General features: G+C 45.0%; 1 protein-coding gene across 1 annotated transcript in view; it reads left to right on the top strand.

The window, feature by feature from the left end:
* Positions 1-13,283, top strand: part of PLXNA3 (plexin A3) — a 94,639-nt gene that overhangs the window by 50,705 nt on the left and 30,651 nt on the right. Inside the window, exons 12-17 of the mRNA XM_087710847.1 lie at positions 1,480-1,576; positions 4,232-4,422; positions 5,845-5,990; positions 10,268-10,388; positions 10,583-10,719; positions 11,554-11,727. Of these exons, the coding sequence (XP_087566973.1) occupies positions 1,480-1,576; positions 4,232-4,422; positions 5,845-5,990; positions 10,268-10,388; positions 10,583-10,719; positions 11,554-11,727 (866 nt within the window). The remainder of the gene's footprint in view (positions 1-1,479; positions 1,577-4,231; positions 4,423-5,844; positions 5,991-10,267; positions 10,389-10,582; positions 10,720-11,553; positions 11,728-13,283) is intronic.

The raw sequence follows: 13,283 nt of genomic DNA, 5'->3' as shown, positions 1-13,283 counted from the left end.
GCGTGGCACGACAAAACCGCGGTCCACTAAAGCGCGCCCGATTAAAGCGCGTCGCTGACGTCATCAGCAGCGCGACAACAGCGACCGCGGAGAAAAAAGGGCGCTTTAAAAAGCGCTTTGAAAGCAAGCCGATTCACGTTAAGGTAAGGGTTAGGGTTAGGGTTAGGGTTAGGGTTAGGGTTAGGGTTAGGGTTAGGGTTAGGGTTAGGTTAAGGGTTAGGGTTAGGATAAGGGTTAGGGTTAGGTTTAGGGTTAGGTTAAGCGTTAGGGTTAGGTTTAGGGTTAGGTTAAGGGTTAGCGTTAGGTTTAGCGTTAGGTTAAGGGTTAGGTTTAGGGTTAGGTTGAGGGTTAGGTTAAGGGTTAGGGTTAGGGTTAGGTTTCGGGGGGTTAGGTTTAGGTTTCGGGGTTAATTTTAACTTTAGCGCTCACAGCGTGCTTTTTTCGTCGCGCTGTGATGATGTCAGGTACGCGGTTTCGTCGAGCGCGCTTTAGTCGACTGCGGTTTTGTGGTGGAACCATATAGTGAGCACGAGGTTAAGGAAGGTTAGTTTATAACAAGGGAAATATCTGTTCTACGTAATTGAGGGTGGTTTTTCTCTCTCTCTCTGTTGAATTATATAATCATTTTTAAATAGTCCATAGGGGTGAAGAAACCAGGCTGAAAAGATTTTTTATTTTGGCTGCTAGAACTTGCTGAATATTTTCTAGGCACAGATGCTCGATTCCACAAATTTTCAGCCGGCCATTAGTAAATGTGTTGTTTGTAGCACTAACCAGCCATCATAGAAAAATGTATTTGACCAAGAAAAGCCATGCATTTCTCCTTTTATTGCTTTTGTGTTACTTCAGTCAAGCTTTTAATTAGGCGACAAGCCTGAGATAATTCTTTTTTTGCAAGCCACAGTTTGTAAACCATGTTCATTAGGACTCATGAGGGTAAAAGACTGTTTTCACTTTTCTTCTGCTTCCATCCCATCTATTAATAGCACCGAGAAGGACCATCTACACACAACCTAGCCATGTGTGCAATATATGTGTATATAATAAATGTGACATAGAAACTCCACTATTTCTCTTAGCAGTTATGGGTTTGTCTCTGCAGAAGCCTCCTAACAGGCTTAAGAATGCAGGAAGCACCAGGGATAAAGAAATCGAATATGTAGTGATAAAGAAGTTCCTAATGATGAAGCAATTTGCTTATTCCACAATTTAATCAATTACCAAATATTGTAGCTCTTTCTCATCTATGATCCAGGCAAAGGGCAGGTCACGACTTGGCTGACTCAGTTCAGGGTCCTGAAGACGGCTCTTAGGCGAAGGGATGCTTAAAATGTTTGTTCTGCTCTGAGGAAGAATGTTGTTATCCTTTTCTTGCTGTTTCCCCAATAGGGAAACCCAATTACTGGGTTCCCTGTAATTACAGATCAGCACTTTAACTTTTCATCTTCATAATTTGTTACCCATCTATTTCTTCTTTAGTATTGGTACGATGGTGAGGAGTTGGGTGAACTCCCTCTGGACTTCGATGTCATTTGGGATGGAGATTTTGCCATCGACAAGCCACCAGGATTCAAAGGTACCAGTTCTGGGTATCGAATGTGTGTAGGTTTTAAGGACACACAATTCCTCTTAGGTTATCACTGTAAAGCTGGTACTAATCGATTTTGGTTTACTAGTTCCCTGGAATTAAAATTATTATAAGTAGCCCAGTGGTGGGTTTCAAAAATTGTTCGAACCTACTCTGTGGGTGTGGCCTCCTTTGTGGGAGTGGCTTGCCGCCCATATGACCAGATGGGAGTGGCTTACTGCCCATGTGACCGGATATGAAGATTCCGACGACACTTGTCAGAACCACCTTAAATTACCTCACACACAGCACTGGCCTGCATAAGAATAGGATATAAACATGTTTTTTAAAAGGCATCTTTGGTTTGCGTTAAAACAACTTCAACACACGCAATGTTCTGATTGCACCACAAACGCAGTAGTCATCCTTCCCTTTCCCAGAGGCACTGAGTTTTATAAATATGAGCATGAGAGTGTAGAATAATCATATCCAAGGACCAGTGGTGGGTTTCAAAAAAATTTGGAACCTCTTCTGTAGATGTGGCCTGCTTTCCGGGTCCACTGGTGGAACCTCTTCTAACCGGTTCGGTAGATTTGACGAACCGGTTTTACCGTATAGGTGCGAACTGGTAGGAACCCACCTCTGGAGTAGCCTAATGAAATAATACCAGGGATTTAATGTGGCAGAACAATTCTGCAGGTCCAGAATGTTCTGCTATTTAAAGCAGAGAGTAAGGTTACTTCCATGTCTCATTGTTTCTGTGGCCCAATCTCTCCCAAAAAACACAGTAAGCCCATTAGTGCTATGTTTTCAGTTGACCAATAGGAATCACACTCTCTCTCTCTCACACACACACACACACACACACACAAAACCCTCTTCAATTGTTGCCTTATGAAAACAACTGGAGCAACAGAAAAAAACCATCATCTTTTCTACCACACAAAAATAAATGAAAGAAATTGCTAGTTATATCCCTTCCCTGTTTCTCTCCCCCCCCCCCGCTTCCATTCTCACACACACACATTTTCAGTATATGCTTTTTGTGTTGGTTTGTTTGGGGCGGGGTGGGGTGGGGGGGAGATGAACAGTTGTAACAGGATGAACTGCTTAGCTACCAAGCCATCATTCATCCTAGATTAAAAATGCTATGCTGAGCAATGAAGGTGGCACGATAACAGGTCATCAATTCTGCAGCCAGGCACTTTTCTTAGTATAGTAAAGGTGGCAGCCGAAGGGAAGGAGAGGAGGTTACAAGTTCAAAACAAAAATGCATACTTTTTAGGCTACAGGAATTACAGTAATATGTCTAGTTTGCTGCTCCCTCCATTTCCTTTTGGGGGAAGTAACCAAAATTCCACCTCTCTCAGGGAAAGAAAAAAAGAATAATAATTCCAGCAGCTGCTTAGTGTTTGGCAAGCAGCTTGTTTCCTGCCAAAAAAGAAAGTAGAAATAAAACTCTTTTGTCAATTTCAACCTGCTAAATCAAGTCAGCATTCTGCTAAAAGGATCAGCTTGTGGCTGATGCCCATGGCGGGAGATGATGCAAGCATTTTCTGCAGCAGGGAAAGGGACCGTTCACAAGTTCTGCACAGTTTTATTGACACGCCGGGGGAAAAAAACAGTTCTTGAATTATTTTTTAAATTATATTTGGATCACTTTGGATTAAAGTTTTTGAACTGAAAATCACCTGTGTCAGCTGGACAGGACAATAGAGGTCTAGAGCAGCTTTCTGTCCTCACATAGAAATATCTTAACCCCCCCCCCCCAAGTCCAGCCACTTCAGTAAGACATAAATCCGTCTGTCCCCCTACTTCACTTCTTCTATGGTGCTTTCAAAATGGGCCACTTCATTCTCCTGCCCAACTCCACTTCATTCTGCTATCATAAATAACCAGCCTGGATGCAGTCAAAACACAAGTTAACATGAAAACCGAACATGTGAATAATCACTTTGCTATCTTACAAGTTATGTCAGCACCAGTGGTGGGTTTCAAAAAATTTTTGGAACCTCTTCTGTAGGTGTGGCCTGCTTTCCGGGTCCACTGGTGAAACCTCTTCTAACTGGTTTGGTAGATTTAACGAACCGGTTCTACCGAATAGGTGCGAACTGGTAGGAACCCACCTCTGGAGCTAATTTAATGTTTAAGAGTCACTGAAGGACTAGGGCAGAGGTGTCAAACTCAAGGCCTGTGGGCTGGATGTGGCCCACAGGGCACTTAGATCTGGCTCACAGGGCCGCCATGGAAACAATGAAATACCGGCCTGCTGTGCCTCTGCCAGCGAAAACGGGCTCCCAAGCTCCGTTTTTGGCTGCAATGGCCTCTTGCAACCCTCTGCCACCAAAAACAGAGCTGGGGAGGGCCACATCCATGCCTACCACGGTTCCCTGTGGTCAAACACAACCCTGATGCGGCCCTCAACGAAACCGAGTTTGACACCCCTGGACTAGAGAGAGAAACTAGAGGAGAACAGGACTGTTTTAGCATACGTGCTATCGAACTGGTGCAAACCGGTAGGAACCCACCTCTGGTCAGCACCATCTTCAGTAAGATCGGTATAGCAATGATTATAGGATAATTATCAGATAGCAGCTGGGGCCAAGCAATCTGCAAATTCTTTATTATTTTATCTCTATTCCCCCCCCCCTCCATTTTCCTTAGCTCTCTTGTACAAGTGTTCAGCCCAGCGTTCTAGCTGTGGATTGTGCCTCAAATCAGATCCACGTTATGAGTGTGGTTGGTGTGTACCTGAACGCCGTTGCCTTTTGCGTCCTCACTGCCCAGCTTCCAGGCAAAATTGGGTGCCACCTGGTCGGCGTGGGGCCCGTTGTACTCACCCTCGTATTACACAGGTAAGAAGCCTATCAGCAAATCTTCACATTCTATCTGGTTTTTTTTTTTAAATATGTTCTTTAGGAAATATATATCCCAATTTTTCTCAGCCTGTATCATCCCTCAGCAAGCATGGTTGTGGTACATGTTGAATGGTGAGTGATGGGATTTATAATCCAACACATCTAGCAAATTGCAGAATGGAGAATACGGGCTGTCCACACATCCTTCCATTAAAAATTAGGATGGTTCATAACTGATTAAAACGATAACATTGTGATCCTTTTGTCCATCCCCAGGCAAAGAAACCCACCTAACTCAAAACAATCAGTAAAAGGTGCAACTGTTTCTTTGAACCTTTCTTTGAATTGGCGGCTTTGCCTTTATGATCCTGAAATGTTACAAAGACATGAAATGTAATGAGGGGAACCTATAAACTATGTGAGAGTCCATCCCATTTTGCCATCCCTCCTGTTCACTGATCGTCCTGTCTGTACTGGCACCCACTACCATTCTGTGGTATACTCCAAGCTTACACATTTTGGGTGTGGTCTTTCAGTGTTTGGGAGGCTAATATAAGCACAGGTCCAATCTGATTATGTATGAACATGGAAATTGATTGTGTCAGCCACTTCCTAATCTCGATGATTTCTTTAGGGATGCTTTCAGTATGACTTTTATGAATGTCAGAATCTGGAGGAAGGGAAGGGAAAGGAAAGGAAGGAAGGAAGAAGAGCCGAGGTGGCGCAGTGGTTAGGGTGCAGTACTGCAGACCACTTCAGCTGACTGTTATCTGCAGTTCGGCTGTTCAAATCTCACCGGCTCAGGGTTGACTCAGCCTTCCATCCTTCTGAGGTAGGTAAAATGAGGACCCAGGCTGTGAGGGCGATATGCTGACTCTGTAAACCGCTTAGAGAGGACTGAAAGCCCTATGAAGCGGTATATAATAGCAATAGCAGTAGACTTATATACCGCTTCATAGGGCTTTCAGCCCTCTCTAAGCGGTTTACAGAGAGTCAGCATATTGCCCCCAACAATCCGGGTCCTCATTTTACCCACCTCGGAAGGATGGAAGGCTGAGTCAACCCTGAGCCGGTGAGATTTGAACCGCTGAACTGCTGATCTAGCAGTAGCCTGCAGTGCTGCACTTAACCACTGCGCCACCTCGGCTCATATATATATAAGTCTAACTGCTATTGCTAACTGCTATAAGAGGGAGGGAAGGGAGGAATAAAGGAAGGAAAGAAGAAGGAAAGCAAAGGAAGGAAGGGAGGGAGAGAGAGAGAGAGACAGAAAGAAAGAAAGAAAGAAGAAAGAAAGAAAGGGAAAGAAAGAGAAAGAAGAAAGAAAAATATTTCCAAGACTCTTCTTTGTGAACTCCTTACTTCCCCCCACCAAATGCCTTTTCCTTCTCTTCCTGTTTCATCTCCTTCTTTCTGCAGGTATTGCCTCTGACTGGCCCCAAGGAAGGTGGGACTCGGGTGACAGTTTGGGGTGAAAACCTAGGGCTTCATTTCTATGAGGTCGGTGTACGGGTAGCAGGTGTCCGGTGTAGCTCTCTCCCGGCAGAATACATCAGTGCTGAGAGGTAGGTGAAAATTGGGTGGGTGGGTGGGGGGGAAAGTGGGTAGAGTAAAACCCGGGATCAGTCCAAGAACAGAACAAGGGAATCCAGAGAGGAACCGAAAGGTTAGGAGAAGGCTGCGTAATCTGTTTCAAGGGTCTGGTGGCGCAGTGGTTAAATGCAGCACTGCAGGCTACTGCTAGATCAGCAGTTCAGCGGTTCAAATCTCACCGGCTCAGGGTTGACTCAGCCTTCCATCCTTCTGAGGTGGGTTAAATGAGGACCCAGATTGTTGGGGGCAATATGCTGACTCTCTGTAAACTGCTTAGAGAGGGCTGAAAGCCCTATGAAGCGGTATATAAGTCTACTGCTATTGCTATTGCTATTGATTTGCTACTATTGTACAATCTATCAGCACAGTTTCCTGGGCCCTAGTGGAATAGGGAGTGCTTTCTTCAGATGGATGGAACCTGACTTTATTTGTAATTTGTAATAATAACGCTGGTGCAGTGGTTAGGGTGCAGTACTGCAGGCCACTTCAGCTGACTGCTATCTGCAGTTCGGGGGTTCTAATCTCACCGGCTCAAGGTTGACTCAGCCTTCCATCCTTCCGAGGTGGGTGAAATGAGGACCCAGACTGTGGGGGGCGATATGCTGACTCTGTAAACCGCTTAGAGAGGGCTGAAAGCATATAAGTCTAACTGCTATTGCTAACTTCTGTGTGAAAAATCTCTTGCTTCCCATTTCACTGCTCCTTATTTTTGCCAGAGTGCTGCAAAAAACCTACTCCTGGATGCTTTATTTCAGCTTCTTCACTATAGCCAAGGCTTAAGTCTGTTAGCAAAGTCCGTTGTTTTGTTCCTGGATATGATGTAGCACCTTTTGGCTAACATTTCATAAGTTCCTGTTGCAGCAGCTACCACAAAATAGACAGAGAAATATTGGAGTATTGAACCTACCAGTAATAGATGGCATTTAGTGTTCCTAGTACTTCGATTTGTGTACAGCACTTTATAGATGTTATCTTAAGGCCAAACAGTCTTGCGTGGATAATTTCCTTGAGTTTCCTTCCCCCCGCCCCCCACTCCCCAAACAAAATTTTGGCTTGGAGGGATCAGATTTGAAGTTAAGTGCTGGATGGAGAAACCTTAATAAGTTCTTTGCCCTTAACTTTTCTCTTCAAAATTCCCCTAACCCTCCCCCCCCCTTCACAGTTTTGCTCCTGCTTTTTACATTTGAAAACCAGCGTGCAAAACGTCAGGGTGTGTTAAGCACATCTATGTCTAATACCTTTTTTTGGTCCTCAATGAGCCTTATAACAGCACTGGGGAAGGCAGGTTGGTTTTATTACCTTAAATGATGTGGGAAGAGGCTGCTGGAGCTGCCCGCCCGTGCAATATGAGCAAACCTATCTAAAGCAGGAGTGATGGTGATGAATAGGTGGTAGGAATTGGTTCACTGTACCAACGTGTGGTCCTTTCGCAGGGTGGGGAAACCAGTTGTGTTCTGCATTACCTGGCTAGAGCACACAGGCTGGAACCACGAGAAGGAGAATTGAGACAGGGTCTGTGATGTGAATGCACCCTCTTTGTTCTTCTTAATAAGTGCAAGAGGAAGCCTCCGTATGCTTTGGCTTAATAAGGAAGGATATAATTATTTGAGCCGCAAATTGTGGCTTCTTTTGGCTGGCCAATGAGCTCATTGTTGAGGTGAGATTGGGACAGTGGCGGGTCTCAAAATTTTTTGGAACCTACTCTGTGGGTGTGGCCTCCTTTGTGGGAGTGGCTTGCCGGCCATGTGACCTGGTGGGAGTGGCTTGTCGGCCATATGTGTTCTCTCTCTCTCTCTCTCTCTCTCTCTCTCTCTCTCTCTCTCTCTCTCTCCTTCCTTTTGTCTCTCTGTCCCTTTTTTCTCTCACACTCTTTTTCTTTCTTTTTTCTTTATTTATTTCTTCCTTTCTTTCTCTTTCTCTCTCTCTTTGTGTCAGTCTGTCTGTCTATCTCTCTCTCTCTCTGTGTCTGTGTGTGTGTGTGTGTGGTGGGTTTCAAAAATTTTTGGAACCTCTTCTGTAGGTGTGGCCTGCTTTCCGGGTCCACTGATGGAACCTCTTCTAACCGGTTCGGTAGATTTGATGAACCGGTTCTACCGAATAGGTGGGAACTGCTAGGAACCCACCTCTGCTCCGTATGCTTTGGCTTAATAAGGAAGGATATAATTCTTCGAGCCGCAAATTGTGGCTTCTTTTAGCTGGCCAATGAGCTCATTGTTGAGGTGAGATTGGGATTGGAGGCTTGCCTGTCTTGCATTCTTAAGCATTGTAGCTTGCACTCACCTGTTCCTCTTCAGTTTATCTGCAGCATCTTTGAAAAGACTTGATTTAATTCAGGGGTGAAATCCAGCAGGTTCTGACAGGTTCTGGAGAACCGGTAGCAGAAAATTTGAGTAGTTCGGAGAACCGGCAAATACCACCTCCGGCTGGCCCCAGAGTTGGGTGGGAATGGAGATTTTGCAATATCCTTCCCCTGCCACGCCCACCAAGCCACACCCACAGACCCGGTAGTAATAAAATGTGAATTCCACCACTGATTTAATTCCTTGATTTTCTTTTCCCCTATGTCACATATTCAGTCTCGGAGTTTGTTTGAGGAGTCCGTCCTTGAAAGGCAAGAGATAGCATTTTTTCCCTCTTGCTGCCCAGAGAGAGGAGATGCAGATAGGGAAGAAGGAGACAGAGTGTTAAAACGGCTGATTTATGGCAATTGAAGGAATTTGACTTAATAGAAAAAGGAACATTTGTCTCAAACTTCCATCTACATCCTTCCTTTTGAGAAACAAAATAAGCCAACTTCTTTGCTATCATAGTCTGGCATGCTAGGAAACACAAGTGGGTTTACGAGGGTCTGTTTGTGTTTTCTCCGCCTTGGATTGTCCCTGGTTGCTTTACACATACGGTATGTTACTTTGCCTTCTTTCATGAGTCTTGCTTCCCACCCTGTAGGATCTGCTGTTTGGAGGAACTGTCTCATGCAACCTAAACCTCATAGCCTAAACTCCTGGTAATATTTAATTCCCTCTGTGTACAAGCGTAAGGGGCGGGGTGGCATCCCATCCACCCCATCCTCTCTCATAGGCAAGACTTTGGGGCTATCCTCTTTTGTGCCAACCTCTGATAGAGTTGAGTGAGGACCATAGTAGGTCTAGTATTGTGGCCCAGCTGGAGCCATTAGAGCTGCCACCAGACTCTGACAGCGAGGGGCCCTATGATTGGTCTCGCGAGGATGTGGAGGACCCTGGACAGGGTTCCGACTCTGAGCAGGGCACAGAGAGACTGGTTGACCACCAGGTGGCGCCTGAGCCTTGGACCAGTGGGGAGGAGACAAGGGAGAGTGATCCAGAAGCCAGCAGTGAGTTGTTCCTGGATGCACGTCATCGAAGAGCTACGAGGCGTCAGGAACAATTACGCAATTACAGGTGGTAATTGCGCTCAGCTGGTGGTCATTAGGCTCCTCTCCAGACTATATAAAAGACTGCTGGTGCACATGGGCCTCTTGCAGAAGTCAACGCAGGAACTGAATGTCGGAGGACAGTACTGTGAGCTTGGCAGGCTGGATTGCTGCCAAGCCTTATCTGTGTTTATTGCTGCCTGAGTTTGTCTGAGTTGCTGCCAAGGTCCTTATCTGTTTGTTATGCTTGGCTTTCAGCCACCGAGGTTTTGGTGTTTTGCTATTAATTAAAATACATTCCAGTTAAGCTTGTCTCGGCATTCGTTACTGGACGGAGGAGGGGGTCAGAACAGTCTAGGATCAGTGTTTCCCAACCTTGGCAACTTGAAGATGTCTGGACTTCAACTCACAGAATTCCTCAGCCAGCGAATGCTGGTTGGGGAATTCTGGGAGTTGAAGTCCAGACATCTTCAAGTTGCCAAGGTTGGGAAACACTAGTCTAGCTGAAAGTATTCCTGGCATCCTCTTTCTGGGCTATTGATGCCAAAGGATATACTAGACACCTCTGCTAACGGGTAACAGTGCCAACTGTTCCTGAATCCCCCACAACATTAAGAGAGAAATCCTAGGGCCGATTGAGACTTACAAAAGATACTCTGGGGCAAATCAGGACTTCTGTATGTCCAGACTGCTCAAGAGAGTTTCCCATTCTGAAAGAAGGAAGGGTGGATAGAGAAGGGCTTATGGAAAAGTGGGGTTGGGTAAAGAAAGAGTGGTGGATAGAGAAGGGTTTATGGAAAAGGTGGGCTGGGTGTATTGGCCTTGGCTCTTCTGACAGATCTCACCCCTTCCCCTTAGGCTGGTGTGTGAACTTGAGCCCTCACTTTTGCCAGATCCTCCCCCAGGTCCCGTGGAGCTCTGCGTAGGGGACTGCAGTGCAGACTACCGGACCCAGTCGGATACTCCTTTCACTTTTGTGGTAAGCAGTTTTATAGGCTAGAGTCATTATTACTTGGATAGTCCTAGATAGTTTATAACGCAAGCAACATCTCCCAGAGAGTGGTAGAGTGGATTATACCCTGGAGGTAGGTTGATTTTCTTGGGGAATGAGAAATTTTTTTTTTAAGTGTACCTCTTAGCAGGCAATTCATTACTGATTTTTGTCCCCTGTAGACCCCCAGCTTTTTTGGGGTCGACCCAGAACGAGGTCCTACCTCAGGTGGGACAAAAATCAGCCTCCTAGGAAACCATCTGGATGCTGGGAGCAATGTCACAGTTGCAATTCGGGGAGCACCATGTCGCCTAATCAGGTATTATTTGGGTTTCAATAGGAGGGTTGGGTCTTTCCGATCAAACTGGAAAAGCACAAAAGATTGCAGTGCATGGGTTTAGCATTGTGCTGAGCATTTTCGGTTTAATGGAATGTATGAAATCTAGACACAGGTTTTCAGATTATGGTTTTATGGGCAGCTATATTGTATGAATTGTGGCACTATGGTTTATTCAACAAGCCATGATTTAGCAGACTGCATGACCCCATGGTATTGTTACCAGCACTGGTCAACCAGGTGCTTTAATTTTAATCATAAAGCCATATTAGCTAAGGATTAGTGGAAATGGCTCAACCTGTCAAGAAAACACACAATAGGGAGATATACTTTGCACCACTTAATGTTCATAGACCTTGGTCTCCTTGGAGAGCAAATGGTCTAAGAATCAGTGTAGGATTGTAGGAAAAGTGTTAAATTGGGGAGGCGCAGATACTGCTCAGCCTTGGAGCTCTGATTAGGTATTATCTAAGTGGGAGGGAAAATAGAGATCATCTGGTGTGAAATGGCGGGGGGGGGGGAAGTAGTGACCGGGGAGCAGTGGTGGGTTTCAAAATTTTTTGGAACCTCTTCTGTAGGTGTGGTTTGCTTTCCGGGTCCACTGGTGGGACCTCTTCTAACCGGTTCGGTAGATTTAATGAACCGGTTCTATCGAACTGGTGCGAACCGGTAGGAACCCACTTCTGCCGTGGAGCCTGTGCTCTGTTGGAAAAAAATGCAAGATGGAGGGAGACCATTTTACAGATTTATTAATGGAATTGAGGCTCTTATTAGGAGTCACGTCTGTAATGCTTCCTTCTTCCTTACTCTCCCAAGGCGTAGCGCAGGGGAGATTGTCTGCCTGTCTCCCCCCTCGGCATTAGGCCCAGGCCCTGCCAACCTCAGTCTTCGCATTGACCGTGCCAACATCAGCACAAACGGGACAGTCTTCTTCCGCTATAGCCCCGACCCAGTGGTCACAGCCGTAGAGCCTGCTTGGAGTATTGCGAAGTAAGTGATAAGCCTCTGACAGTCCTATGTGGTATTGATAGGGGAATGTTAGCACGTTTCCTCCGGGAGCCCCTGTTATTTTTGCCCTGAATTAATCAGGTTTCCACTTTAAACAGGAGTTTTGCGACAGCATCCAGAGCGTATAGCAGACTCTGGCTGATTGATCTTGGAAAGATCAATCTTTGATCAAAGAGTTAGGGTGAGACTTGTAGGGAGAACCACTGAAAAATCTCCGGTTGTAGGCTAGGCTGGAAAGTCCAAATTATCACAGAGAAAGACATTAGCAATCGACTTCTGTATTGCTGGAACAAAAGCAACATGAGCATAGTCTAGTGGTGGGTTTCAAAAATTGTTCGAACCTACTCTGTGGGTGTGGCCTCCTTTGTGGGAGTGGCTTGCCACCCATGTGACCGGATGGGAGTGGCTTGCCACCCATGTGACCGGATATGAAGATGCCGACGACACTTGTCAGAACCACCTTAAATTACCTCACACACAGCACTGGCCTGCATAAGAATATGATGTAAACTTGTTTTTTAAAAGGCATCTTTGGTTTGCGTTAAAACAACTTCAGCACACGCAATGTTCTGATTGCACCACAAACGCAGTAGTCATCCTTACCTTTCACAGAGGCACTGAGTTTTATAAATATGAGCATGATAGTGTAGAATAATCATATCCAAGGACCAGTGGTGGGTTTCAAAAAAGTTTGGAAGCTCTTCTGTAGGTGTGGCCTGCTTTCCGGGTCCACTGGTGGAACCTCTTCTAACCGATTCGGTAGATTTGACGAACCGGTTCTACCGAATAGGTGCGAAGTGGTAGGAACCCACCTCTGGCATAGTCACATAACTACCAGGAATCACATCTGATATGGAGTCTTTTGGGTTTGGTGTCTTTTTAAAAGAAACTTGATCATTTCTTGTATCTCCTTACACTTCAGGGAAGGACCCAGATCTTTTGAAGATAGATTTCTCCTAGAAAAATGACTCATGGTGGTTGTTTTTTGCCACTGATCTCCTGCTTCATTTACTCATTTAGGATGATATGGAAAACATTATTCGTTCAATTATATCTTCCAGTTCCTTTCACTGGAGTAAATGTTTCACGTTCATGGTGATACAGATGGATACTCATATGCACACATATATTATTTCTGTATGTACACACACACACACAATGCAGTTGTGCACACAGATGTCTTATTCCAAATGTAAGGAATGGTATTACCAATGCATAAAAAGATACCCCAGTATTATCAACGCATAATGCAACTTGCAGAAGCTGGAAAAAATAATACTTGCCAATTGTAGGGCCATATATTGACCAGAAAAATATGAGTATTTTTGTATTTTATATAAAGGGATGCAGGATAAACAGGCCTTATGTGTGCATTTGTAATGGACTCGTGGAATGTAACATTGTTATTTTCCCGCATCACCTAAAAATCCGAATTTTCAAAGACAGTCGTTTCTACAGAAAATTGAATTATGAAGTGAAGGAAGCAGGACAAATGTTGAAGAGCCTTTCTCCCTGTTCAGTTTATTGGATGCAAATTT

This window comes from Thamnophis sirtalis, unplaced genomic scaffold (genome assembly GCF_051295495.1).
Source record: "Thamnophis sirtalis isolate CommonGarterSnake01/CBP01778 unplaced genomic scaffold, rThaSir2_p1.2 scaffold_3, whole genome shotgun sequence".
Taxonomy (NCBI): domain Eukaryota; kingdom Metazoa; phylum Chordata; class Lepidosauria; order Squamata; family Natricidae; genus Thamnophis; species Thamnophis sirtalis.
The sequence above is the reverse complement of the archived record's forward strand: the minus strand, read 5'-3'. Positions and strand labels throughout refer to the sequence as shown.